Here is a 27922-nt window from a genome sequence, read left to right as displayed (position 1 = left end):
TCAGGATGTGACAGTTTCACCTTTTAATCGGTCAAACAGCAAACAAAGAAAATAATGACAAACTCAATATCCATCTTGGAACTCAACTGAATTTTCCTCACTTTTGCAAAACTGGTAATCATTTCTTTTTTTCCCCTTTCATTTCTCCAGTTAACAGCAATGTCTTCCGAGAGGCATGTATAATCTTTTCTTATCTTTATAATGAAAACAAAAGCACTACTATCTCCATGCAAAATAATGAATACAAAGTGATAATAAACAAAAGACATCTGGTCAATGTACATCAGTTCAGTCATCAATGGTAGGATGAGCTGGTGGGTAACTCAGAGCATGGCCTTGTACAGTGTGAGAGAGTTGCGGAGGAAGTGGTCCTGCTCCATACACACCAACAGATCCTTCAGCATGACGCGAGTCACTCTGGGAACGTTCTGTCTGGGCAGCAGCGTCATCTAACACACACACACACACACACACACATATAAAAGAAATGCATAAATGACGACAAATACTATCACTCAATCTGTAGTGAAATCAGAGTGAAATCTGTAGTGAGCTGCTTGCTACTCTCACAGCACAGACAGCCTGGTCTACATCGCTATCAATCACAAAATGTTCTGGAACAAAAAAAGAAATTGCAATACACAGGGCAAATTACAGGGTGTGTGCAGTGAGGGGTGATGGTGGCTGCACTTCCTGACAGCGCATGTTTAAGTGTTTTAACGCTGGTATATAGGGTTGCGCCAAGTGGCAACCTCCAGTCTTAAAAATGAAGCCGGGATCGGAACTTTTTAAAACGGGAGTTCTGTTGTCTTGCACGGAGCCACTGGAGACACTTGGTGCGTTCACTGCGGTCGTCCAAACACTTGGACAATAATTCTTTGCAGAGTGCAAAGTCATTAAAAATGATCCCGACCCGAAACATTACAACTCTCCAGTCCACGTTTATATAAGTATTAAAATGAATGCATTGTTGTGTGAACATGTATCTGACTAACACTTGGAACATTAATGAAAAGATTAGATCACAATTGTTTTTCAGAAAAGGCACAAACTGGTGCATAGAAACGGATCAGAATGAAGGATAATGAATGTTAGGTGTCCAAAATCTTCTGGGGGAGATCCACCGATCTTCCATAAACCCCCATGACCTACTTTACGTATAAGAATGGTTGTTTCTTAGCCATTTGATAATTTGAGTCCCTGACTTTTTTAAGTCTAGGTAAGTATCTGTTTGTGTACCTTTAAAGAACCTCTCACGCCACTCAAGATCAAGGCAAACCTCATGTGTATACCATCCAATGGATCATCACATCCCATCTCAAGTGTGTCCCATACATCAGATTCAACATCAGCACTTGAGAAAGGTGCTCATGTTTTCACCGTAGTTTCATTCTCTTGCTCTTGTAAACGCCAACCTCTAAGTGAATCTCCCCAATAATCTCAGCGCCTTTCAGCTCGAGTTGTGTAATCGATCTTTTCAATTGTCTTTTTTCTCAATGCAACAGACATACATTGGCATGTGCTACTTCTACCTTTTGTTAATCTAAACCCTTGATTCTCAAACTGTGGCTCCCCTCTAGTGGTACGCGGAGGAAGGTCATAAATATTTTTTGAAAATAAAATTAATTTGAAAATATATATTAGCAAAATAGTAGAAGACCTAAAATTAAAATACATAAAACATATTAAATTCATATTTAAAATAAGCATGTCTTTCCATTATTTTTGTCTCAATATCCGCCTGCTACATCACCCGGTTCATGCTACGTAGTCCGGTTCATGCACTTACGCCGTGCATAGGCTACTTGAGACATGATAAGACTTATCATGTCTCAAGTAGCCTAGCTTATAATTGTCTCCTCATGACTTATCAGATAAGTCATGAGTTGAACTGTGTGAAAAGATAAACAGGTAAAATGTAGAGAGGAAATATGAGTGGTTCAAGAACACTGCAATCGTGGCTTCAAACTGGAACTATTACTAAGAGGACTGCAATTCAGGAGGAGAATCTTTCAGGCAGCCGCCTTGAAAACGAAGAAGATGACAACAGTGGAACTAGCATAAGTGCTAGCGGCTACTCGAGAGGTGCCGGTGAAGCGTCCACAGCACCCACCAGCACCAAGCGGCGCAAAGCGGTCAGGAAATATGACTCCAGTTACCTCAAACTTGGATTTAGTTGGCGTGGGACCGAAGAAGAGCCGAGGCCCCAGTGTGTGGTATGTGGTGAAGTCCTCAGCAATGAATCAATGAAACCATCGCACCTCAAACGGCACCTTTTAACCAAACACACAGCGATGAAAGATAAACCTTTGGACTTTTTTCTAAGAAAGCGGGACGAGCTGAAGCAGTCCAAGTCCACAATGCAGTCCTGTGTTACATCCACGGCACTGACTTTTCTAATATGAATGTTCATTCACATATGTTTTATGTTTTATATCTTTGTTACTAAAAAAAACACTTTGGAATTTGGATTATCTGTGACCTAGATTAGAAGATTTTTAAAAAAGAAACAGAACACTTATGGTTCTACCAGCCTACTGTATGTATGAATGTGTGTGTGTGTGTGTGTGTGTGTGTGTGTGTGTGTGTGTGTGTGTGAGAATGAAATACAGCTGTTATTCTTTATGGTCTCACTTGCTGTGTGTATGAGAGATAAAGAGGCGCCACACCTTGTTAGGATGAATTTAAGTGCCTGTTATGATGCACTGTTGTGTACGTGTACAGTGTGGCTGTAGCTGGCAACAGTTACCAATAAATAATCCTCATATTCAGAGTAAGCATGCCTCTTTTGTAAACTGTCCATAACTAATACCATGAACCTTCACTACTGTATGTTCAAGTTGGTCATAATGGTGGTACTTGGAGAGCTCGATATTTTCTCAGGTGGTACTCACTGTAAAAAGTTTGAGAACCACTGATCTAAACCATCAGCTTTTTACCCAAGTGCATACTGTACATCATATCCACCTTTGTCTGTTTGTACTAATAAATGTGATAATACAAAACTGAGATTCTGTCTCGTTTTTCTCTCTCTTTTTCTTTCAGTGTTGGATCGCAAAATTGTCCCAACAGACGGTGAGCATGTGCAGTGACAAAAGAAGGGAAGGGCATTCGAATGATAACAGTGTAGAAAGCAGCTACCACTTTAAACCACTCCAGCCATTACTCCTCCATAGTTCCTGTCATCAGTGTGTGCTGTGCAGCCGAGGTAAAGGATGCCCCGTGGCTCCCAGATAAAAGAGAAAGAGTAGGCAGGCAGTCGGCTCTGCTGGGTAATGGAGTTCAAAGCAATGGAAAGTGTACGTAGTTAACAGCGTGCTTATCTCTAAACCTACAGCCTGCAGGTCCGGGACTTAACCACAGAGAATTAAGAGACTCAATGAGCTAAACTAACAGACTCATCGAGCTGTGGCCAGCTGAATGTATCCTGTGTTTCTACAGAGACCAGCCTTAACAACCCTTATAGTAACCAGCCTTAGAGGGATAGCTCCTTTTTTAAAAGGTCCCATATCAGTGGTGTAGGTTTGATTTTGACTTTGGTGGGGACATGAAATCAGGGTTTACAGTATTCTAAGTATTTAAATAATGTATCATTTTGTACTGGGAGTTTACTTAAACTTTTAAAGAAAATACTGGCAGTCTCTTCATCTCACTTATAAACAAAAAAAGTGTTTACTTATTTTAGTTTAGAATCACACAGTTCTCACAATCATAGAGGTTTCTGCTGGTTACCTTCTCAGGACGTTTTAGCTTCTAACTCAGTCTAAAGGTTTCTCTCCTGCATTTGTATTTCAGACGTCGAAGATGTGTTGAGCTGCTAGCGTTGAAAATACCCCATTTCCTGATATCACTGTTTCACAATAAAAGTCTGTCATCGACATTTAAACTTTAAACTTTTATTGTGAAGAACTTGCCGGATATAGAATGTGTTCATTATCGATTGGGAGACGTTTCAGCGGTTCGTGTATTTGGAAGGTGTTGCCGAAGTGGTAAATGATTTAACCCTTTGAGGTGACTTTTTCACGTTAACCTTAACATGTCCATACGCAAATCTATGCCTATGTCCCATATTATGCACTTTTTGGGGTTCATATTTCTAATTTACGTGCCTAATAAAGTAAGTTCACAATCCTTAATGTTCCAAAACAGTGTCTGTTTTCATGTACTGCTGCTCTCTCATCTGCCTGTATTTCTAACGCTAACAGGAGAAGGTAGGAGAAGCCGTGTTTCTGTGGTCTCTGAATTTTTGCACATAGATGTTTCTAAACATGTACAAGACAGAAAAAAACAAAAAAAACACTACAGAGCTTATAAAACCAGAAACAGAAGAATGTGGGACCTTTAAAAGTGGGATTGTGTGAGGTACTTGCCAATAGTCAGCTCAGCATCATTGTGGAGAAACAAAAGCTAGGCTAAACCCTGCTACACACACGGTCAGTTTGACCCCGTCATTTAGCTTCTTTCAAGACAGGCTGATCTCAAAAAACAATTAGGTAGTAAGTATATACTATAGTTGGACTTTACTGTGCCATCATGATGCCACTGAGTTGTAGCACTACTTCATGATACATCAAATCCATGCTCTTCTGCTTGCTGCACACTGGGTCTATAGTGTACCGGCCCCTTGGATGTTGCCTTGTAGACTGATGGTGATTTTATGAACTCTGATATAACTGCATCCCAGATCTAGTAACACATGATAATAGACTGTCACAGCACAGTAATGGCTTTAGGGTTTGTTATTCTTGCTCCGTTTTCCTCTTCAACAGCAGACAAGTTACATATTTTGATACGGTAAACATCATCTGGACCATTGGGCGTGCCATTACACAAAAAACTGTGTGAGCACAAACTTAAGTTACAAATGCCCATCTGGATTGTCTTGTTCTTCAAAGGCTCTGTGAAAATGTAAGGTCTGTACTTAAACTACAAGAGAACACTCAGTGCTCTGACACCATGACATATGCAGTGATGTTGCTGTTTTGATTGTCTTATTGTGCCGACACATTGACCTTTACCAAACTAGTCTGTGCAATTTGTTTTACTCCAGGTATTTCAAAATAAAAGCCTTTCAGGAGTTTCCATTTCATAATTTAGACACTCCTGGGAGGGTTTTTATGTGGCCCATATGAGGGAAGTTACTGATGTCAACAAAAGCACAGAAAACATCCCCCCACAGTCCAACCTGGCTCTCAGTCTGCTCCAGAGTTCTCTTCTTGCGAGGCCCAATAGCAGCCAGGGCTGTGAGATTTGCCTCTCTCTGCTGCAGCTGAGCTTCTTCTATCTTTTGTAACTGAAAAAAGAGACAAAGGATTAGTGGTGTGGTCAGTAAAGAGTGAATATGTGACTTACACCCAAATGAGCAGTGGTGAGGCCTTTTTGAATGATGAAAATTTGCTCAGTCATGTGATCGGCTAAACTAGATGGAGAGATGATGGGACACTGTCGAAGGTGTTGTGTGTGAATCTTTTTTAGTCAGTTAGTAGTTTAGAGAAAAGAAGAACATACTCACTGATTACTGGACATCATGTAAGTGTTTTAGATCACATTCTGTTTAAATGTCTAGCTTGTTAAATAAACGCAGTGCTTCCTCCACATATAAGATACCTGCCGTTTTAGCACATTTCTTGCCGACCAAGTAGCCTATATTTCCAACCTGTTTTTATTATTTATTCATTTATTTATTCATAAAATTTCTGCGTGCATGAGAGACAGCAAGAGAGGGAGTGAGAGTGGGGGAAAAGCGGGAGCGTGCGAGAGACAACAGACGAACGCGAGGACGTCACAGCTCCGCAGGAACACTGAAGAGGTCCGTTCTTCTGGCTGCTCTGAGCGCAATCAGTATGAAATCATTCCACGGTCACAGGGACTGTACGTAATCATGAATCAGGTAAAACAAACAAAAAAAATTTCACTCACGATTCCTGTGGAAAGGTGGAAGGATAGGATGCAGCAAAAGTAACAAACAAAACCAAGAGCGCAGAATCACATCGAGAGAGAGAGAGAGAGAGAGAGAGAGAGAGAGAGAGAGAGAGAGAGAGAGAGAGAGAGAGAGAAGTTACATCCCTCATGTAACAGCTGTTGCTTCATGGCGGCTGCTGCTAATGAGTCTCCTGAGCCCTCGGTTTTTAAATCACAGGAACTAAATGGAGACGCTGCCATGGCTTATCTACAGTGGGCCTGAAGGGACAAAATAGCATACGATTAATGTGACTAATAAATGAATGCAGCCCAATTTATAACCAATCATCAGAGCAGACTCAGATCTCAACTTTATAGTTTGAGCTATAAACATTAAGGAGGCGGGACTTATGATCTTCACTGCAGCCAGTTAGCAGAAGGAGCTCGAAATATTTCAACTTCACTCCCAGGAGTCTGTTGCTCTGTCCATCTGAGTGTACAGTCTAGATGGTTGAAACTGGTACACTCAGATGGACAGAGTACTACAGAATAAAAGGAGTGACAACATTTACCAATATCACTTGCAACTAGCACCAGACAAAAAAAAAAAGAAGAAGAAAATAAATGCAAGTGATGCAAAGCTCGAGAGTGTGTGTGGGGGTTGCAGTGCGTGTAAAAGTGCTGAGGAGAATTTGGCAGTGTGTTGGTTGGGAGCTGAACAGACGTCAAGGAAGAGAATCGAGCCCTGGGTGGTGTTACCACCTCCTTAAACACAGCCTTTCATCTGCCAAACCCTACTCCTCCCCCATAACTTACTCAGATGAATTACTAAAGGAGAAATTAGCATGAACACTTAATGAGCGACTGAACAGCATGGGTCAACATCTGTCCCAACCAGAGGAACAAAAAAAATACCCCGAGTTTAAGCAGTGATACCTACAACCCCTCCTTATTAAAGGAGGAAAGAAGAAAGGTTGTGGAGTCTGTGTCTACATCAGGGATGCTTGGTGTCTGGATGCAGCTGTGGTATGTAAACACTGTTCACCGCTGGCGGAGTTTATGATCGTAAAGTGCCGTCCTTTCTATCAACCGAGGGAGATTACAGCGACCCTGCTCGTCGTTGTGTATACCCCCCCCACTAACAACAACGCGGATAGAGTCGACGCACTTTGGGAACTTTACAACGCCATCAGCGAGCAACAGACAGCCCACCCAGACGGATTTTTCATCATCGCGGGGGATTTTAACCAGGCAAATCTCAAGACGGTTTTACCCCACTTCCACCAACAACTGAACTTCCCCACAAGAGAAGGTAACACCTTAGACATGATTTACACATCTGTTAAAAGGTGCTTACAAGGCTTCACCCCTCCCCCACATTGGCCACTCTGACCACATCAGTATAATGCTAAAGCCAGCTTACAGACGCAGGGTTAAAGTCACCAAACCAGTTCTGCACAGTGAAGGCGGCTGAAGGGATCATCGGTGTCCCGCTCCCCTCTCTTCTGGACCTCTACGGCACCCGCCTCACCCGCAAAGCAACCCGCATTGTGAGTGACCCCACCCACCCCTCACACAGCCTCTTCAGCCTCCTGCCATCGGGGAGACGGTACCGCAGCCTGCGGGCCAGCTCTACCAGACTGAGAAACAGCTTCTTCCACCAAGCTGTCAGGAAGCTGAACTCTCTTCCCTCCCCTCTGCCCCCATGAACACTGAACATTGGAACCTCCTCCTGTTTGAACATTGAAACAGAACCCTGTTCACTTATTGCACATTGCACGGATGCACAAGTTTCACTTTTCTTATAATCTTGGTTTATAATCCATTTTATTTAACTTTGTACTTTTTGCACATTTAGGTTTATTAATGTAAATATTATTTATCTTTTTTACCTTGTTTTATTTAATTTACCGTACCTTTTTTTATCTACATTGCACCGTGGGGAGGGGGGAAACGTAATTTCGATTTCCCTGTATGTCTGACATATTTTGGAATTGACAATAAAGAACCTTGAACCTCGAACAGTCCCTCCACCTCACCTTCTCGAGCTATGTGCACTGTAGTAACACACAAACTTTGGATCTTAGAGTAACTGGTTTGAAAACGCTCAAAGTCGTTTATTTACTGCTCTGTGTGCCTTTGAAAAGCCCCCCGAGGACAAATAAAGTGTTTTTAACTGAACTGAGTAACAACAAATGTGTCATTTCCAGAGTCCACATACTGCCTTATCATCATTACTCTTTGATTTTAAAATACCTTTTCTATTAAATTTCGAGATGAGGGCTTTCATCAATGAACAGTTTTTTGGTCTGTTTTTGGGCGACGCCCTTCTTAAAAAGACGGTGTGTGAGAGGCGAGGGTCAAGTTTTGGGCCAGAATGAAACACATGCACTCACCTCTTTGGCTCTTTGTTTTAACTGCTGCTGCAGCGGATCCTCAGAGTGAGAGCGAATCTATGATCACAAACAGCCAGTTCTTGACTTAATGAGCAGTATTTCATGTTCGTGAATGGTATTAATTATATCTACAAAACTATTAATAGTCCAGCCTGTCTTACTCTGGCCAAACGCAGAAGTCTCTCTCTCTCCTCTTCTTCTTTCCTCATCTTCTTCAAACTCTCCACCTCCTCCAGGAAGCGAAGCTGCGAGCGCACATCGCTCACTTTGGTGTGCCATGAGTCCTCCTGTTGTCACACAAACACAAGGGCCAGTGTTTCCCCTAGCATTATATTAGGTATATTATCATATTATATATTTTTTTTTACATTTATCAGAAATAAAAAAAGTATTTTTTGTCTATGCCTTTGTTGTAGAAATAGGATAGTGGGTGAAGTCAGAAATCATGGAGAGAAAGTAAAAGACTGCAACAACATGACTGTTGCTCTTTGAAAATAAAAATACACACAGACACCCTGTTATGATACAATGATTACAGGCTGCTCTCTTATTGGATGTTGTTCTAATACCAAGTGTTTGGATCAGCCTATTAGTGTGTCCATAACATTTACACGCTTTAACCACTAACACTGACACATATAGAACCTATTCAGAGAAATACTTTGCCGAAAAGCTTGTACCTAAAATAAACAAACGCATGTAAAGGCAGTACGGAACAGTTCAATATGATATTGAGCATGTTACATTCCTTTCCAATCTTTGGGTAAGGGTCAAACGGCTGTACCTTCAGCGCTGGTTTGCGATGTTCTGCCATCAGAGTGAGTTTCTCCAGCAGCCCACGGAGACACTCCTGTGTAGCATGAGAAACCAGAGACACCACGTCTGGTCCAACGTCAGTCACTCCCAGTGCAAGTCCTAACAAGGCAAAGACAAAACCTGACTTCAGTGTTTCAGTAAGATTCAAACACAAAGACACGACCTGAGGTCACGTTAAAGAAATGAACTTTAAGAAACATTAACTAGAACTAAACTGAGGGGTTTGATCCCCAGCTCCTGCAGCAGTGTGTTAGTTTTATGTCGAGTAGGTGTGATGTTGTACCTCTGTGAAGGATTCGACAGAGAACGGGCTTAGGAGACAGGAAGGGCTGATCCTGGCATGACTTCACAACAGAGCCAACCATGGAGGTCAAGATCTTTGCATTCTCCTCCCTCAGGTTGACTCCAGCCATGGAGGCCACATCATTAATGTCGTCATCTTCTCTGGAAGACCCAACGCACGAATAACGAGATTTGTGCAGCTCAAGCAGCTTATATACAGAAGGGAACACTTCATGTTAAATCTAAAAGAACTCATCAATACGTACTTGTAAGATCCTGAACTGTCCTTGAATGCAAATTTGTTACGGTGAGGTTGATCGAACGGTTGCTTCACTGAAAAGGCTTCTATGAAAGTGAGAAACAAGTCCATCAGGTTGAAGCATTTCTCTGTCAGAGTGGATGCATTTTGTTCTGTTTGTATAATTCCACTGTGTTTAACTTGTGAATGACGATCACTACTTAAAAGGGCCCTTCACTCAGTGATGTGTTAACATCTGTAGCTGAACAAGTTATCCTCTTCCATCTGATCAAACAGTCCTGGTTATTTCAAGCCACGCTGTGATGTGAAAACTGATGTTAGTGTGTTTAAAAGCGTTTAAAGGTCCCATATTCTGCCTTTTACTGGTTTTATATGCTCTTAAGTGTGTTTTATAGGCGTCTTAAACGTGCACATCTGTTTGCAAAAACAGTCGACAGAAACGCATCTCCTCCTGATTCGTGCTGTTAGCAGTAGCTGCATGAAACGCTCGACCCATAGCCCCCCCTCGTTGAAAATTGAAGTGTGACATCACATTGCGACCATGTCCCATTGGCTCGTCGTAGCAAGCACAAGCTCATGCCGCTCCGCTCAGAGCAACACTCTGCATTCCCAATATGGTAAAAGGGGCGGGACATCTCAGAGGGCAATGCTGAACGAGTGACCAATTACGAGAGAGCAGATTGGCTGACCAATCAGATCAGATCACGTGGGGGACCCTGATCGTGGCGGATACTCATGGAGCAGCAGTACATGAAAACAGACTTTTTTTAACATTAGTGATTGTGAGCAGACTTTATTAGACACATAAATCAGATATATGAACCATAAAAAGGTCAGAATATGTTACCTTTAAGCAGAGAGGCGGTGATGTTGTTAGTACAGAACACTTTAACTTCACTATCATGTAACATGCAGAAGACTGTAGTCAGGGGCGTGTCCAGACTCTTTGGAGTGGGCGGGCCTAGCTGGGGCACTGACTTGTCATTTATTTACCCTTCCCAACTCCACTCATCATATCTATCTTTAAGTGCAGTAACGCAAGATAATGGCAACATTAAACTTACCCCTGACTGCAGCATACTTTCAAATGACTCTAGTTCAAATATCTCACTTACATATTTTACCAAGCAAGCATCATGACCAATTGCTGCACCAGCCAGATATGTCACATGTTGTATTTCTCAGGACTAACACCAGTGAATAGTATTCACACATTCTCATTGATAGTAAACTTTTAATAAGCACAATAATTACCTTTATAATGCTTTTCTGACGGGACCACTGTCTGTTTGAAGACTGGCCTGCTGTTCTTCAATAACAAATTTCTTGACTGGGGTAATGTGTTCAGCCCTGGTCTCATTGTCACACCGCCAAGTTGCTGTTTAACATACATTTGAAGGGCAGTCATTAAGCACTGCTCCTTCATGGACTGTGTACACCCTTTAGTGATTCAGAAATCCCTGACTCAACATTTCTGCTCCTCCAGTACATCTCGTCCTTTTGACAACATATATGTTAAACACATTTAAGCTATGCAGGGCTGCCAAGTACAATTAACTTGGTCTACAATAAGGTTCAACACAAGATGAATGTCGACTATGGTTTCTGGGGAAAGGAACCAAAAACACTAAATACTAGGAGTGGGACTTTAATGCGTTAATTACAATTAATTAATTATAAGAAAATCATACGTTAAATTCTTTTAACACATTTTATCATAGTTAGCTTATCACTAGCTTTGTGCTAGCTTCACGCTAGCTTAGCCACAAGTACAAACAAGAAGCGCTTGAAGCCTAAACGACCAAATAACTGTCTTCAGGACCAAAATTAGTAAATTGATTGCTCTGGACTGTAAACCATTACTATTGGTAGAAGATAAGGGGTTTCCAGCTGCTGTGCAGAAAAAACATTTCAAACAAACGCCAACAGCTCTATGAAACTGAGAAGCAATTAAAATTGCATGCATTGCATTCATTCATTCACCCACCAAAATTCATTTAGATTGAGAAGTGTTGCTTTTTAGGGCAAATATTGTGATGCACATAAAATGCGATTAATTTCGATTCATTAATTAGAAAGCCCTGATCAAATAGTTAACATTTTTTAATCCAGTCCCACCCCTACTAAATACACAAACAACTATAAAATAAGGCAAATAAGCTCATTTAGAACCTTCCACTGGTTTTAAAATGTTGTAGTTGTTCCGTACATGACGTCATAGTACAACACACGCTTGGCTTTATGTTATTATGAAGCAAGCTCTGTTTACAAGACAGGCGGGCCAAAAAATAATATAAAAAGGGATGCGCGGTGGAGTCTGCACATCAGAAAACAGCATGGAGAACATGACAGCTACTTTGCGAATTATTTAGAGTCATGTTAGTCAGAGACAAACACTCCACACTGAAGGCTGTACTCGTTATGTACTCGCGTGCTTGCTCTCGTGCATGATCTGTGTCAAAGCACATCTGTTCCAAGCGTGTCAGGGACAAGGAAGTGTACCGAGCTTGAGCACGGGTCGGAGCACTCACACCAGTCCAAAGAACTGGACTGAAGGGGTTAAGTGTACTTAGGCAGTATACAGATTGGCCTTACCTTGAATCACTTCATGCGTTTACATAAATGGCAAGGTTGCCTTTGGAGTGTTTATCTCGTGCACATGCACTAACGCTCACACATATCGTCTCTACCTGCTGGCTGTTATTGATGTTTTTTTCAGTGTCAGTGGACTGCTTCAGGTTGGAAGACTGAGGGTTAGGGTTGCGGGTGTAAGTCGAAGCCTGGTGGATAAATAACTGGGGGTCTGCAGTGAGCCGACGCACTGCAGGGAGACTTTTCTGGAAATAATGAGAAGAACACAAGTGGATGACCGTTAGTCATCGGCAGATATCCATTCAAACACAAAGCTTGAGGCCTACAAGCTTTTATGAACCGTTTGGTGTTATTTGACACACAGATACAAGAGAAGGAAAACTTAATGTGAGTGCAACTACGGGCAACAATGTATGCTCATAACACCGATAGTTTTGGTTATAAAATACAAAGACACTTTTTTTTTTTTACAATCTACTGATGATAAGTAAAATCTTATTAAACAGTTTGAAGTGAATATGATGTGTTTTCATTTTCCACTTGATCTGAATTCTGGAGGTCCAAACCTTTTATTCTGAAAGAGTAAATCAGTTATCTATGTGAAAAAGAATCGAAGGCTTCACTTCTCCTTATTTTAGGGATTGATTTACTGCGTTTAATTTGGTCAACGCTCGGTGTCACTAGTTTGTATGTAGCACGGCTTTCTTTAAGTTTAAGCTAGCTCGGTTCAAACGCCTGACAAACTGTCCTCGTCCTGTTCATTTCTAATGTGACAACCACTACTGCTCTGAACTTGTTTTACTATTGCAGTAATTTGGACAGGAACCGTTATGTCAGACACTTTCTCTTTATGAAGGGACGTGGAAATAACTTAAATATTTGGACAAACTATATTTCAACGGTAAGAAGGCACAGGGGAAACATTTTTAGATGAGATTTTTGTAGTCTATTTGCTAAAAACTGTAGTTCCACCACGGCAGACTCACGTCACTAACCTCCGCCGCCATCACATTATCACATCACCTAGTGAAATTCTATGAATTCTCCTAACACCTTTCCTTAACCCCGTGACGTTTTCACGGGGTTAAGGTAAAGTGGATCGTGAAAGTAGATAGGAGGGACAATCCAAATGCACCCTGTGTCACTCTACCATCTGGAGAGAGGCATCACACCATTAAAAGCAGGACTAATGAGGAGCAGCTTCTTTTCTTGAGCTGTAGCCTCCATCACGCTCTCCACAGATGCCGAGGCATCATTATTTCACGTAACGTTACAAATCAAAAAGTTTCTATAAAAACTTTAAACCAGCTGAAGATCTGTCTTACCCAATTTAAAAACATGATCACAAACTACTGAGCTCATGAGTGTAAATGTTATTAACTGTAGTTGTCTGCTTTGCTGCGCATCATTCTGATTTTATATTCTATGTATTAGTCTTTTATTTGTCTAATTGTACTCTCTGCATCATTGTAAATGAGAGCTTTACCTCAATGATTTCTCGAGAATAAATAAAGGTCAAATGAAATGAATGACTCCGCCCACTGTGCTGTCATGTACATTCCTTCTATGAGTGTGTTAAAATGGACTTCCCGGAGTATCTCAGTTATGATTGGGGTTTTAAGTATCCCCTTTTTGTATTTGTGCATGTAGAGATCATATCCCGATTTCAGAACCCGGGATACTGCAGTAACCCAGGTTCTGAGAAACCTGGTATGCTACCTGGAGAACTATGAAACAGGATACGGCAGCATGAACACACCTTGCCTCGGTTTCTGACAGCTGCCAACACCTGCGCAGGCGCAGACTCAGCCAAGTGACGTACACGCAAAACAAACATGACGGCGCCAACGAGAGCGTCTTATTCTGGAGCGAGAAATAACTTTTATATTTCACTAATAAAACACAAAATATAATTAAAGGTAGGCTTACATAGAGAGCACGCGGGCAAAATAAATACGGCCGGACTGAGTTTGTTTTGGATGAGCCAAGGGCTGCGTTAGTGGACGTCTTCCTTCTTTTTCTGTGGACTAAAAAGTCAATTTAAACTGAACTTTCATAGATGATTTTATTTGTTTGGGACTTTTTGTTTATTATGGATTCATAAATGGGTAAATTAAAGTGATATTTTTGTTAGAATTATATTTTTTATGTATAAGCCACAGTTTTCATGTCTTTTATATTTCTAAATGTCCGCAGTGTTGTGTTGTGAAAAAAAACAAAAACAAACATGTGCACCTGCGCAAATAAGATCAGTAATCAGAAACCGGGATACTATTATTGATCATGTATACAGGGATATAAATAACTAGCTTTCTCTGTGAGAATGTACACGTCATATCCCGAATATGATCAAAACCGGGATACGGCTCACAATCGGGATACTCAAGTCCATGTAAACACACTAGGACTCATGGAGTAAAGCTTAGTGGTAGCTAAGGCAAGAGATGATATTATACAGTATCAGAGTCAGCGGAGGTGACACTGGATGTTTTATACGTTGTACACGACTCACCTGATCTGGACACAGATCACAGGAACTTTGACTCTTACAGGATCTTACATCATGAAAGGACGCCTCATGTTAGTGTGTCATATTTAAAGCTCGTTTCACCTTAAGAAAAGGCACCAGGCAGGGCTGAGGAGTCGTCTTTAACTCTTTATACAGCTGTTCTGTGAACTCCTCTGCTTCTAGCCTCCCTTCCTGCAGCGGGACATAGAAAATGTACAAACACTTCAAGACAGTTCAACACAACACTTTTTATGTTGCATCGAATCGTCTGTTCAAAACTGAGAAAACTAAATAGAGTGAAAACAGAAAACATGTGATGATCGTTGTGTCGTGTCTAAAGTGTCATCTAGATCATTTCATTCCCTCTGCTCGAGTCAAACATCCACCTGTAGTTTTTAGAGGAAGCTCAATATGTTCAGAATATTTACTGTCATCTGTCCAATATTTTCTTTGTTCTTGCATCCCATTGGCAGTTTCCCAGTAATATTGTGAATACGATACCTGGTCAGTCCATGTGGGAACTACTCTCATTAGCTTATTTTAAGTTACTTGTAATTAAGATTGTTTTTTGTTTCAATAAAAATATTTCTGTTCATAGATTTTGCTCTTTCAAATTGTTTTCATTCAACCTAAACCAGCAGCAGTATTTATACAAGTTAGGAGGTTTCAGATTGAAGAGTAAAAAGGAGACTACAGCAGAAAATACATTAAACAATGTTAAGCAGAGTTCTGCAACAAGTTGTGTTTTCACGAGTTCAAAAATCTTTCAACAATGTTTGAATAAAGTTGAAAAACGTCATCAAAACTTCATGATTGTTCGTCTGAACTGAGTCAAGCTCGTTCCTGTGATGATGAGGATGAAAATAAATAAACCTACCAGCAGACTGCGGACCAGTCCTTTGACGTTATTCGCCATGTTGGCAGACCTGGAGTCACTGGAGGCCAGCTTGATCAGCGTTACCAGGAAGTTCTTGCACTTCTTGACACTCTCCAAGGTCTCCTGTTGGTAAATGTCAGCAATCACTCATTTTATATATATATAAATAAATAAAGGTTAGCGTAATTTTGTTTGTCCCTCTGGTTGTACTTGGTCATGACGTTTTAACAACCCAAGTGGTTCATCTGGACTCTATTTATGATTGTTAGTTGTCTTGTGTCATCTTGAAAACATGAAAAATGTATTGAAAAGTCTGAAATAATTTACATTCGCTTTGCATGCGAAGGAAAAACAGCTCACCTTGACGACATGTCAAACACCACAGTTCAACTAGAATACGTTACTCCAGAGGAAAGTTAAGTCGACTTTATTGTCAGGACCAAGTACCACATACATTCATCTTAATGTGTGGAGTAGAGCTGAAACGATTCCTCGAATAATTTGATTACAAAAATTCATTGAGGAATTTTCGCTGCCTCGAGGCTTCGTTAAGTTTTTTTTGCGTCATCAAAACTTTGGTATGAGTATAAAACACGTTTAATCTCTCTCTTACACACTTCAGCGCTAACACGCACACGCGCAAGCGCGGCGTGCCCCTTTTAACTTTTAGTCAGCACACAGTTGATCCGTGATCCAAACGACCCAGTCGGGAACACGTGATCCGGTCAAACGGTCGGCTTTTCGCCGTTCACTCTCTCCGTGTTTGCAGCTAACAACGATAGCAACGTCCTCTCACAGTCTCTGTCATAGACGTATGTCTATGGTCTCTGTAGTCTGTGAGCGCGCTGAATGCACGCGCTGCAGAAGCAGACAGAGATAACAATATACAGGCTGATTATATGAAATGTCTAATGTCTTCAAAGCTAAATCAAGACAGAACTTGTTTGTGGAATAATAATTTAGCAAATATATATTTAAAGTTTCTCAATCTCCTGATCTGACATAATGATTGATTCTGTGATTGATTCAACAGAACATAATGCTTTCTCAATTAAATGTACTGTAACAGATGTGTAGGCTACACAAAACACTATTTCAGCCATTAAAACGTGTTTGGCCTGTATTTTTCATCTACCTGCCACCTTGACCAGTGAATCAGAAAGTGAATTTGGGACCCTGTCAGTAATATGGTGAGCATCATCAGCAGCTGTAGAGCAGAGGTGGTTGGCTGTAACAAGCAGGCGTTTCCATGGTAACTGCAAAGAAGCAGGTTTGTAGGGACGACCCAAGACGAGTTAAACCTTAATTAAGCAAAAGTATGATTTATTCGATTACTCGATTAATCGACGGGATATTCGATAGAATACTCGATTACTAAAATATTCGATAGCTGCAGCTCTAGTGTGGAGATACATTGCACCAGATTGAGCTGACAAATGACACAAAATACAACAGACCAATCTGTTATGGCAGCAAAGTTGGTTTTTACATTATTCAATGTGTGCGCTCCCACTGGCTCCGCTCTCAGCTTTGTCACACTGGAATCCTCCACAGATGACAGGGCTCGAGACTAACAGCGTAACGTTGGGGGACGTTAGAAAATGTATTTGGGACAAACTGAAATGCGTGAGTTTTGTGATCCTCTGTGTCTTTTACTTATTTTACTACATCTTTTATTGATTTTATCGTTTTATTTATGGAATCGTCTTGATTGTTTTTATTATCATATGTACAGCACTTTGTAGACATTTCTTTGTTGTTTAAATGTGCTATATAAATAAAGTGGATTGGATTGGATTGAAATCTCCCCCAGGACCCCGCCGGGACGGGCCTTTGTCAAAACTTCCGCTAAGTACCGTAAATGAGATACTACACCACCAGCTGACTCAGCGCATATCCTCGCGCTATATAATATGTATATTTTGGTTACTGTGTGCGAGACCTAATAAATATGAACATTCTCAAGTTTTCCTGCTGCAGTGCCGGTCTATATATCATCATCACATCATCTACATTAACTTCATCAGACCTAAGTAGGTCTAACGTTACAAACCCCGACTCCGAGGTAAGGACATGTTTTTTTTTGTTTTTTAATAATCATTCATTCCATGATCAAGTTACGTTACAGTAGGAAATTGATTATAAGCTAGCTAAGAAACATTAACTTAAGCCAGCCGGGCACTGTTGGCCGTGATTAACTTTGTACTAGACGTTAATTTAGACGATTTCAATGTTACATTGTTGTGGTCTCTTTTAGTTAGTCGTCTACAAACGTAAAGGCAATGTTATGAGAAGAAATTTAAAATAAATGGGCACTTTGAACTAGTTCTCAGCGGGGAGAAAAGAGCGCACAAGTTGCTTTTGTACTACGTTAATAAGCAATCAGGCTGAACAAAAAGAGAGAGGTGACACAGAATGTACCTTTTCAAGAGATTGAAGGAGAGGTATTTGTTTTGTCTTATTTGCTCAGTTGCACTTGCGGCCTGATCATACAGAGGTCCCGCGGTTTAGCCGCGGAACAGCGCTATAATGCGTCCTCAAATTACTTCCGGTCCACAGAGATGGCACAGATTCATGGCGCACAAAAAGTGAGTGACAGAGTTAGATTATGGCAGTAAGGACACGTAAAAGAACAGACTACAAGACTTATATTGAAAGCCGTTTTACTGAGTTTAGGTCTATTAGTAAAAGAAGGAGACACAGCAGCGCTGAAGGAAAGGTTCACGTATGTTCGTTTGGGAACATTTGATCATGTTATAATGTCTGGCCCTAAAATACCTGAAGATGACATTGTTTGAATCAAGACACTCTTTGTTTGTGACATGTGAGCAGGTTTTATCTGTGATGAACCTTAACTAGTGCAAACTGTGCTGTGGCCTGATGCGCACACACACCTAAAGTCTCTCTCTCTCTCTACGTCAGTGGTTCTCAATTATTTTCTGTCATGCCCTCCCCCTAGGGGACAGAAATATTATTAACCAGATAATATGTATGTTTCTGTAAAAACCACTGTATACACCAGAATTCTGCATACAATAACCCAGGGTCCTTTTTGAGTCACCGGCGAAGGTGACTGGTAATTAAAAAAAGTTCACCGGCCAAACACATTTTTTACTGGCCGAAGTAACAAATTGTTTATGTCACATACACATCTGCTACATTACATTTGATAGAAGAAGCATTATGTTATGTTGAATCGATCGCAGATTTAAGTCAAAGATTCAATCATTTTATCAGAGCAGGAAAATTGAAAAAATATATTTGCTGGCCTTTATTTCTTAAATAGGTAGTTCCCCATGCCTCTCAGACTCAGTGAAAGCTGTCACCAAGTGGTGGGGTAGTAGCTTCAGACACATCAGGGCATTTTGTGATGTTCTGGGGCACATTTTGTTCCGTTTTTGAATAACTATAACTAAAATCAAATTACTAAAATTATATGATCCATAAGCTAAAGTGTTTTATATTGTTGCTAACTTTGGCCCTGTATCTCTCCTATACTTTGTGTTCCATTTATTTTTTCTTAATTCTGTTTTAACAGTTCACAGATAATCAGTTGTATATCAAATATTTATCTCCTTATCATTCTAATGTTTTGCATTGTGCCCTAACAATTACAGAAGATAAGAAAATTTTCGTTTTTTGGGACGGTTCAAATTGTTTCGGTTCTGGGACGGTGGTGAGAAAAGTTAGTCTGGAGCCCTGCCAGCTGATATGCCAGGCTTCTATTTTTGCCGGACGCCCAAGCACAATGAATCAATTTACCACTGATCAAATCGAGCACGACGGGAGGTCAGACAAAGCCAAAACAGCATTCATATATGCTAAGATGTGCGAGGAAATATTCTTACTCTGTGCATACGCAAAAACACTATCACATTCATGACACGTGCGTGATTTTGTTCTCACCACCTTGCGTATGTTAGTGAATCAGAAGCACGTGCTATCAGCAATACTGTCCCCATCTCTCCATATAAGGACATCCGATTGGAGTATCAGGACGAGAGCGGCGATGTGGAGACAGTAGAAGTTTTTCAGAGATCGCTCAAAAAAGCAGAAAAAACTAAACGAAACAAAAACGGTGTGTCTGAGGGCTTAAAGGCCGTTACACTGAATGGCATAGTTGCAATCGCTCGTCACACTCTTCACATGCTGTGATGGTCTGATGCGCTCTTTAAACATAAATCACAATAACTGATGTTTCCTTCATGCTCTTAAATAGGCTCCAGTTAATCAGCTGGTTTTGGCAACAGATGTGATATTTCATAGCAGTATTAGTAGGAGTGGTCGACGATAGAGTTTCACATTAAAGGATAAAAAGTCAAACATTTCATGGTTATTTAATCAATGCGTTAGTAAATTACTGTTTCTGATTCTTGTCTATCAAACATATATACACTGCTCAAAAAAATAAATCTGAACGAGTGAAGTACTTTTATCAAATACTTTGTTCTTTACATAGTTGAATGTGCCGACAACAAAATCACACAAAAATTATAAATGGAAATCAAATTTATTCACGTGTTGAGTGTTGTTTAAGTGTTCCCTTTATTTTTTGAAAAGTGCACATCTAGCTTGTTTTTTACGGAACACATTTTTTACGTCATGCATCTAGAGACTGTTCTGTATGTTGGTCAATCATTTGTGCGTACGCCGGGTCCAAGGAAGTTCTATTTTTCTTCACAGAGTGAGAAGAAATTCAAGTAAAAACATATTGAATCTCAGATCTTTGCTGCGAACGTTTGTACGAAAGGCTTAAGAACAGATTTGTGCATACGCTGTTAGTGAATGAGGCCCACTGATCTTATATCTGTGTATTGATGCGTTTGTAAGGGTTTTTATACTTCATATATCATATTATCCCACGCTGTACGTCACAAGTGTAATATAACATTACCACAAGAACTTGCCGGGGACTCACCTGAGAATACGTGACCGATGGCTCCTTCTGGGTTTCTGTGATGACTTCATTAATGCGAGGCCGGCTACCCTGCTCTGACACAACACCGGTGGACTGGACAACAGCTGGTTTAGGAGCTACACCAATCACCTGAACAACACAATTCACTTTATTAGTTAGTGTGTGTTGCCTTGTGCACGGCCTGAAACAGCTTGTGTGTGCGAGTGATTTTAATCAGCACTAAAATCGGCTTTATGTCCAGACCAGCCGGTCACCGCCAACCAGGCTGTTGTTGTAATGTTCAAAAAAAGCTGCTGTTCCATACAGGCGCTCTCATGTTTCTAATGCTCAGATTTCCCCAAGGATCCCCACGTGTGCCAAGTCTGATCTGATTGGTCGGCCGATCTGCTCTCTCGTAATTCGTCAGTCGTTTGGCTTTGGTCTCAGATACGTCCCGCCCCTTTTACCATATTGGGGATGCGACAGTCAGTGAGACTGGGAGCTTGTGCTCGCTACAACAAGCTAATGGTCCTTAGATCAATGTTGTCTTTGTCTTGTGATGTCACTCCACACATTTTCAATGAGGGGCTATTGATACTTCTAACAGGAGGACATAGGAGAAAACATGTTGCATCTATGTGCTAAGACTTTGAGTCTAAGCATGTAGATGTTTCTAAACATGAACAAGACACCTGGAAAACACACTACAGAGTATATATAACCAGAAATATTAGAATATGGGACCTTTAATATGTTTTTAAACTCATTTTGTGGTACATTTGGCACACAGGTTTTTAGTATTCATTGTCTATGTATTTTCTTGTCATTCGAGAAGCTATGAGATCAAAACAGTTGCTCAGATTCGTAACAATAACATCAATTTAACCAGTAAGATGGAATATGATCTAATTGTTTACAGCTTCAAAAGGGGAGAACAAACACCAAGCTGTGGGAGTGTCACCCACCTGGGGGAGGGACTACTGCCCTTTGTGATGTCATGAAGGGAAAACCTCCAAACGGCCTGTTTGATGGAGAAGGTAAAAGGAGGAGAGGACGGACTTTTCTCATGATTGGGGAGGAAGCAGTGGAAGCAAAAATCACACCTATGTGAAGATACTTGCTGGGACGTGTTTGAGGACTGATTAACCAGTGATACTTTAACTTTACATGAGTCAGTTTGAGCTCAATCGCATTGTGTCAAGGACAAGTCGTGTGTTGGTGTTTCCATTCTGGTCACACTACAACTGTACTTTTAGTCCACTTTCAAGAGAAGTTTCGTGCCTGGTATACGTGTAGGGTGAGAGCACTTTGGACAAGGAATTCAATTTGCATGAACACACCTCTGTGACTTGTCTAATTAACATAGAGACAAGAACTTAATGAAATCCCAAGTTGTTGCTTTATGCATTTAGGCTTTTCTTTGTTTTGCCTCAACATCACCAACAATCATCCCCAACATGTCCAGGTGTCACTGACTGTTAAAGTTAGGTCAGTTCTTGTACCTTTACTACCGTCGTCTTCTGGACCGATGCCTGCTGGAAGGTCGAAGGAGCTGCCATCCTGATCACCGTCACTTTCTCATTACTCTTGTTTCCAGCTGATGCAGGTACCTGAATCCCACACATGACAGCTTTTAAAGACAATGGGAGCACCAGAATACACTGTTGTCTGCAACTTCAGTGTTGCATCTAATTAAAGCATCACACAAACACACCTGTGGGGCGTACAGTCTAGTCACATGGCCACTGACACCTCTTGGTCCCTGTTGAGCCTGTGCCAAAGCCTGCTGGGATACCAGCATCAGCTGACCACTGTCACTGCGGATCAACATCATACCTGAGAATAAGCACAAATCACAACAAAATAATGATAAATCACAGAATAGCAAAGGTATGAAACATCAGGCGCTGTCTCTATAGGCGCTGCATCCCATGGAGGAGAAACGTGGTCACAGCTGCACTTCACAGGGTGTCGTATTTTCACGGCTCCTTTAAATGTAGCTCACAATGCATCCTTGTTACGGGCAAACGGTTCACGGTTCATAGCCCAACAAGCCTGGAGCTTTACTTCTTAACAATTCAAATGAGACAGTGGATTCAGCAGTAAAGTAAACTGTAAACTTTGCAGTGAAAGTCATTTGTTTCAACTAAATCCAACAGCTTCCGATACGAATAAAAATTGGCCATTGACACTTAAAAATATCTTTAGGTAAATAGGTTTTGTTATGAAACCTAAGTTCCAGAGCAGCAGGATCACTGCCCATCAAATGCTAGTTGCCATCTGACATTGAAGAGAAGAAGAAAAAGAAGTCGAACAGCCAATCATGTCGTAAGGGATATAGCGAGGGAAGTTACAGACGGAATAAAAAACAGCCGAAAGAAACGTTAGCAACACAGAAGACAGTTCATCGGAAAAATGTAATATGGGCCCACCGCTGGTGGTGGCTGGCGCCCCAGTGTGTTCGTGCGTGCGTGTAAAGACAACACCACCGTCATCTCTCTGATTCAGGACGGTGACGATTCTGCCTACAGAAGAGAGGTAGAACAGCAGGCTCTCTAGTGCAGTCAGAACCCTCTGGAGCTGAACCCACTCAAGACTGTGGATGTGATAGTGGACTTCAGGACAAACTGTTCAAGCTCCTCCCCTCCAGCAGGCGTTAGAGATCACTGTACGCCAACACAACAGTATTTTTCCTCAGACTGTCACTCTGATGAACGCTGAACAGTCAAAGAGTGTCAGACCTACTGCTGTGAAACTCTGGAATTAAACTGTCACTGTGAATGTACATATATTTAATTTAAATGATCATCTACGCACACTCTATAATGTAAAAACTGTAAAGACAACTACATCGTCTTTACTTCATCATCCTTTTGCACTACTCACCACTGCACTATTATCTTTTTCACTCTTGTACGTATCAGACTTTAATTCCATCCATTCATCCATTTTCTGCCGCTTATCCGGGGCCGTAGTCTTTAATTACTTAATAATTTATATTTTTAGTTAATTGTTAATATTTAATGTTTACATTGTACAGAGAGAGCACAGATAAATTCCTTTTGTGTCAAACACAGCTGGCCAATAAAGCTGATTCTGATTCTAAAACTTTCAATCTAAATATATAAATATGAGACAGCACCCAGCAGGACTGTAAAGCATGGCCGCGGGAAGTGGGGATGCTGCAGCACCCCCTAGTGGCGAGTGGGGGATTTTAAAAAAATGTATTTAAAATATTTTTGCACAATTTATAAATTCCTTTGAATCTTCTGGGAAAAGATTTTGACACACGTAGGCTACGACGTATGTATTTTTGCTTTATTTTGCTTTAATTATTTTTAGGCCTAATCAACAGAAGTTGACGGAAATAACGTTGTCAACGTCAGGCAGGCTCGTGGTTGCAGACACCGAGTGAAGTAAAAAGGTTCCCCGCTCGCTCCACGATCGGTCTACGAGTGTCACAGTTCAAGATGTAGCATCATGTTTGACAAAGCTCCAGTAACAAACAAGAGCCATGTTTTCATAGACAGAAAAACTGATTGAGTTACATCTGTGCCTGCCCATCTCTGTGGCCTCACCTGAGCGCACGTTCTCAGCCTTGCGTCTTTTGAAGATACAGGTACGCAGCACCATGACCCAGAAAAGACTCGCAAACCTTTAAGTGATGCATGCCCACACAAGACATCATAAACCCCCTGGACATCCGTCCCCTCATTAAGACTGTATTTACATGACTCCAGAGCGCACCTGGACATTTGGACACCTGTAACCAGGGCACCGTGTCTGCAGCTCAAAGTCAGATCACGGTGCCGCCGCTCACCTTCATACTTCTGCAGTGTAACGTCACACTATAGTGTTTTTGCAAGGTGGTGGGGATTGAAAGTGTTATTTTGATCGTGTGTTCTGTGTGTAATGGATTTGGAGAATTGTGTAAATAGTCAGAGATTGTTTCCTTGTGGTTTGCATGAAAAGTTTGGAGATGGAGAATTTTTTTTTATATTTAGTGCGTGTGTTTGCGTAATGGATGTGGAGAGCTATTCAATAACATGCTTAAGTAGTCTGAGATGATTTCTTTGTGCTGTGTGTGAAAGGATTTTGGAGCTAATAATGGTGTGTGACATAAATGTCGGTGCAGTGACTCCGGTTGATGACCGCTGATCAAACCTGTTGCATTGTTAAAGTGTTATTGTGAAGTTTAAGTGATAGTGCATATATTCCTCTGAGAACTGATGTGTGTATGTGTGTGGCCCTGGCTGTGTTCACTGACGGGTGTAAGACGATGAGGGGGTGAATCTTAATCCATTTATTAATGTTTAAACATTTAAATGTTTATATTATACATGTATTCTAAATAGGCTCCTAGTTTTTTTGTCCAAAAAAGAACAAAAGATTTTCACAGCACCCCCTGTTCAAAATAACTTCCAGCGGCCCTGCTATAAAGCGTACTGGAGTGTGCAGCTCACCTGGTGGTATCTGGATATTTGCTGGGAGTTGAGGTGACGGCAGCCGAGGAGACACAGCGACTGTCTGCGGAGAGGCAGCCCGTGGAACGGTGATCACCACTGTCCGTCCGAGGTTCGTGGCCTGGTTTATTGAAGCCCCCTGGCTCACAGCTGTTTTCATGACCTGTGGTTGGCTGATGGCACTTACTGCTCTCGTGGTGGCCACCTTCGCTATCACCATGACAGAGGGGGAGGATGATGTTTTAAGCCCTGCGGCTGTACCTGTAGGAGGGATGTGATGTTGGCCCTTGCCGGTGGTGATGACTTTGGGTGGGGCGGACACCGTGTCAGCCTTTGAGACACATGAGGCAGCCGGTTGGGGGTGCATGACAGTGTTGAGTCCACATTTGGCTTGGAGCGGTAACATCTTGGTTTGAATGAGTTTGTCTCCATCACCTGCTGTGCCGCAGGACTCTAGTTTATTTGTTGCCATATTTATTTCTGCGAAAACACAATTTGACGTCAAACATGAGCAACTAGAAATAATAATTCCTTTTGTGCTTCATAATGTTCATAATGGTCTCTGTCTCACTCTGGCCTTTAGTCAACCTAACGACAGGCTGAGAGCTGAGGCACATCGTGCCCGCCTCTCACTCACGTCGGCTACACAACACACTATGAATAACACACATTGTTCATCAAATCAAATTTGGATCGAAAAATGCTGACAGAAATCAGACCCATTTGTTTTTATATACCAGGCTGTAAACATGATTTATGCCTCAAATAACCGTTTTTTTTTGTCTGTGGTGTGTGAGGTTGCCGCTTACAAACGACAGTCTGAGAGTTGAAGCTCGTATGCCTCTTGACAAACGTTTACATGGCACTCAGCAGGTCAGCCTTTTTGTCGATAAGGATTATCCTTCATAAAATGTAAATGGATAAGCTACCAAAAAAATCCAGCCTCTGTAGAGTGTGTGCTAGAGACATGATCAGTTTTTTTTTATTTTTTTTTTTAAATCAGGCTGTAATCATGTTTATGTGTCCAGTAAAAACAGGCTTTCAGGATGGGCTGTGTATGTGAAATCCTGTGCTTCTGCAGCCACACACTTCACCAGTTTAAGTATTTGTGCTCTTCTGCATTGACTTCATATTTGTACACCAGAGCTGCTGCTTGGATTTAACCTCATTTCATATTTCCTAACAGAACCCTATTTAAATTAAAAACAAATTGAAATAAAAATAAAATAAAAAGTGAATATTCAAGAAAAAGATGTCGGTCTGTCTCATTGGCAACAATGACAGCAGGTACAAGTTTAACGCAGTTGTGTTTCTTTATTCACAGTTGTGTAAAGTTGTACCGAACAGGTCACTATTTCTTTCATTTATCCGTTTAGTTATGTTTGAGGAGAGAAGCTAGCAGATCAAGTTAGCAAGCAAAGTGCTCCAACACTTGATTCCTCTGGGCTTGTTTCGTGTTTTTTTCTACTTGTAAGTTAAAGCTAATGTTTGCAGATTCAGTTTAAAGTCTAGCATAAAACTGTTCGGTGAAAACATCAAGTTTCACAGAGTTTATCTCATCACTGACAAAAGGCGCGATGTGATTATCTGTTTTAACACGGAGTTCAGGGTAAGGTGACCTGTTCAATGAAAAGTTAACTGAGGTGATCTTTTTCCGCCAATGTGGCTTCATCTGCATCCTGACTTTAACCGTACAAACCGGCTGCTCTTAACTACAAACACCGAAATGACTAACTTACCTGCTGAAGGTGGTTTTAAGACAGCGCGCGTGCAGCGTAGCCACGACGTCGCGTGCAACAACCTAAACGTTCTCACCAGTGCTGCATTTAAGGACCAGAGTAAATTAGACTTCTCCATGTTCAAACTACGAAGGCATATTTAACGTCATTTGTCTGCAGAAAAAAAGATGATACACTACGTATTTATCATCAGTGAGATTCTTTCGTGTGATTACAATGCCGAGGAGCACCGTTTAATTACTATTTTTTATTAAATACATAACTCATTTTTAAAAAACGTTTTAACTTTTTTTTTAATACTCTATACCGTTTATTGTTTCTATATATTCTACTTGTGCGCATTAGTGTCTAATTGTCAGTGGCAGTGAAACACTTTGAATTACATTTTCTTTCTATGAAAGGTGCTCGATGAATAAAGCTCGATTAATTGATTGAAACCTCAATTAAACTTCCCTCCTGTGAAATGACTAATTAATCAATTAATTATTTTTTTTATTTGAATCGCGTCAATTCATAAGAAGTGTCATCTCAAAACACTTTACAGTCTCTCAACTTATTTTCAACATGTCACATCAGAGTCATTAGAGTTTTGGCATTTTCGTTCTCCCAATGACATTTCTCAGTTTAAACATTTGATATTCTATCTTTGTGCTATTTAAAATCCAACATTTGGTTTTTAATGTTTTGCACATCACCAGATCCTGTTATAATTCACAATTTAAACAACACCCAAACTTTTGGGGATAATAAGGTGAAGTCTATGAAAATAAGCCATTCTCAAAATGATTTCAATGAAAACTACAGAACAGACAGAACGTTTACAGGTCTGCCTCCAGCTCATTAAATTCCCAGGACTACAGCCGATTAATTGTTTTCAAGAGTGGACGTTCAAGCATGGAAATGACAGAACTTTGTGTACAGAGACCAACCAAGCTACTTCTGCTAAGTGATCTACGAGTTGGACAGAAGTGTCGCAAGCAGAAAGTTGCCATCATCAGGATATGAACAGTTGTCATCACATGGGTGAATGACAAAAAAAGTTAAATGTTTTTTTAGCAGATGTAAACAGAGTTCAATTTACGTTTTTTTTTCCTCTCAGTGTGCCAAGAACCAAACCCCTCAAATAACAGGACTCTCTTGCACTTTAGCTGCTCCACTATTACAGGCTACAGTCATCAGGAGTAATGCATA

General features: G+C 40.9%; 1 protein-coding gene across 3 annotated transcripts; it reads right to left on the bottom strand.

Moving 5' to 3' along the window:
- LOC306828696 (transcription initiation factor TFIID subunit 4-like) lies at positions 1-26874 on the bottom strand. Of its 3 annotated transcripts, none has more exons than XM_079351261.1 (16): positions 26732-26874; positions 24993-25472; positions 22244-22365; positions 22032-22139; positions 20551-20679; positions 15633-15755; positions 14858-14947; positions 12345-12491; positions 10909-11032; positions 9662-9740; positions 9397-9557; positions 9082-9212; positions 8459-8584; positions 8298-8354; positions 5186-5293; positions 1-449 (listed from the first exon to the last, which is right to left on the bottom strand). In XM_079351261.1, exons 1-16 carry the CDS (start codon positions 26847-26849, stop codon positions 324-326), a joined length of 2229 nt encoding a protein of 742 aa, XP_079207387.1. In that variant the 5' UTR covers positions 26850-26874; the 3' UTR covers positions 1-323. The 3 variants fall into 3 exon arrangements, with proteins under 3 accessions (XP_079207387.1, XP_079207388.1, XP_079207389.1); XM_079351262.1 differs by having other exon boundaries at positions 12363-12491; XM_079351263.1 differs by lacking the exons at positions 9397-9557; positions 9662-9740.
- Between the last annotated feature and the right edge of the window lie 1048 nt (positions 26875-27922).

The sequence above is a fragment of the Symphodus melops genome, assembly GCF_947650265.1.
Source record: "Symphodus melops genome assembly, chromosome: 8".
NCBI lineage: Eukaryota > Metazoa > Chordata > Actinopteri > Labriformes > Labridae > Symphodus > Symphodus melops.
The sequence above is the reverse complement of the archived record's forward strand: the minus strand, read 5'-3'. Positions and strand labels throughout refer to the sequence as shown.

What these genes read in the sequence shown, in the direction of transcription:
- LOC306828696 (XM_079351261.1), bottom strand. Translation starts at nt 26,849, where the DNA reads ATGGAGAAGTCTAATTTACTCTGGTCCTTAAATGCAGCACTGGTGAGA. An exon ending in CTAGACTGTACGCCCCACAG is followed by an intron (nt 22,140 to 22,243) that starts GTGTGTTTGTGT and finishes TGTGGGATTCAG; the next exon opens with GTACCTGCATCAGCTGGAAA. An exon ending in GACTGGTCCGCAGTCTGCTG is followed by an intron (nt 14,948 to 15,632) that starts GTAGGTTTATTT and finishes GTCCCGCTGCAG; the next exon opens with GAAGGGAGGCTAGAAGCAGA.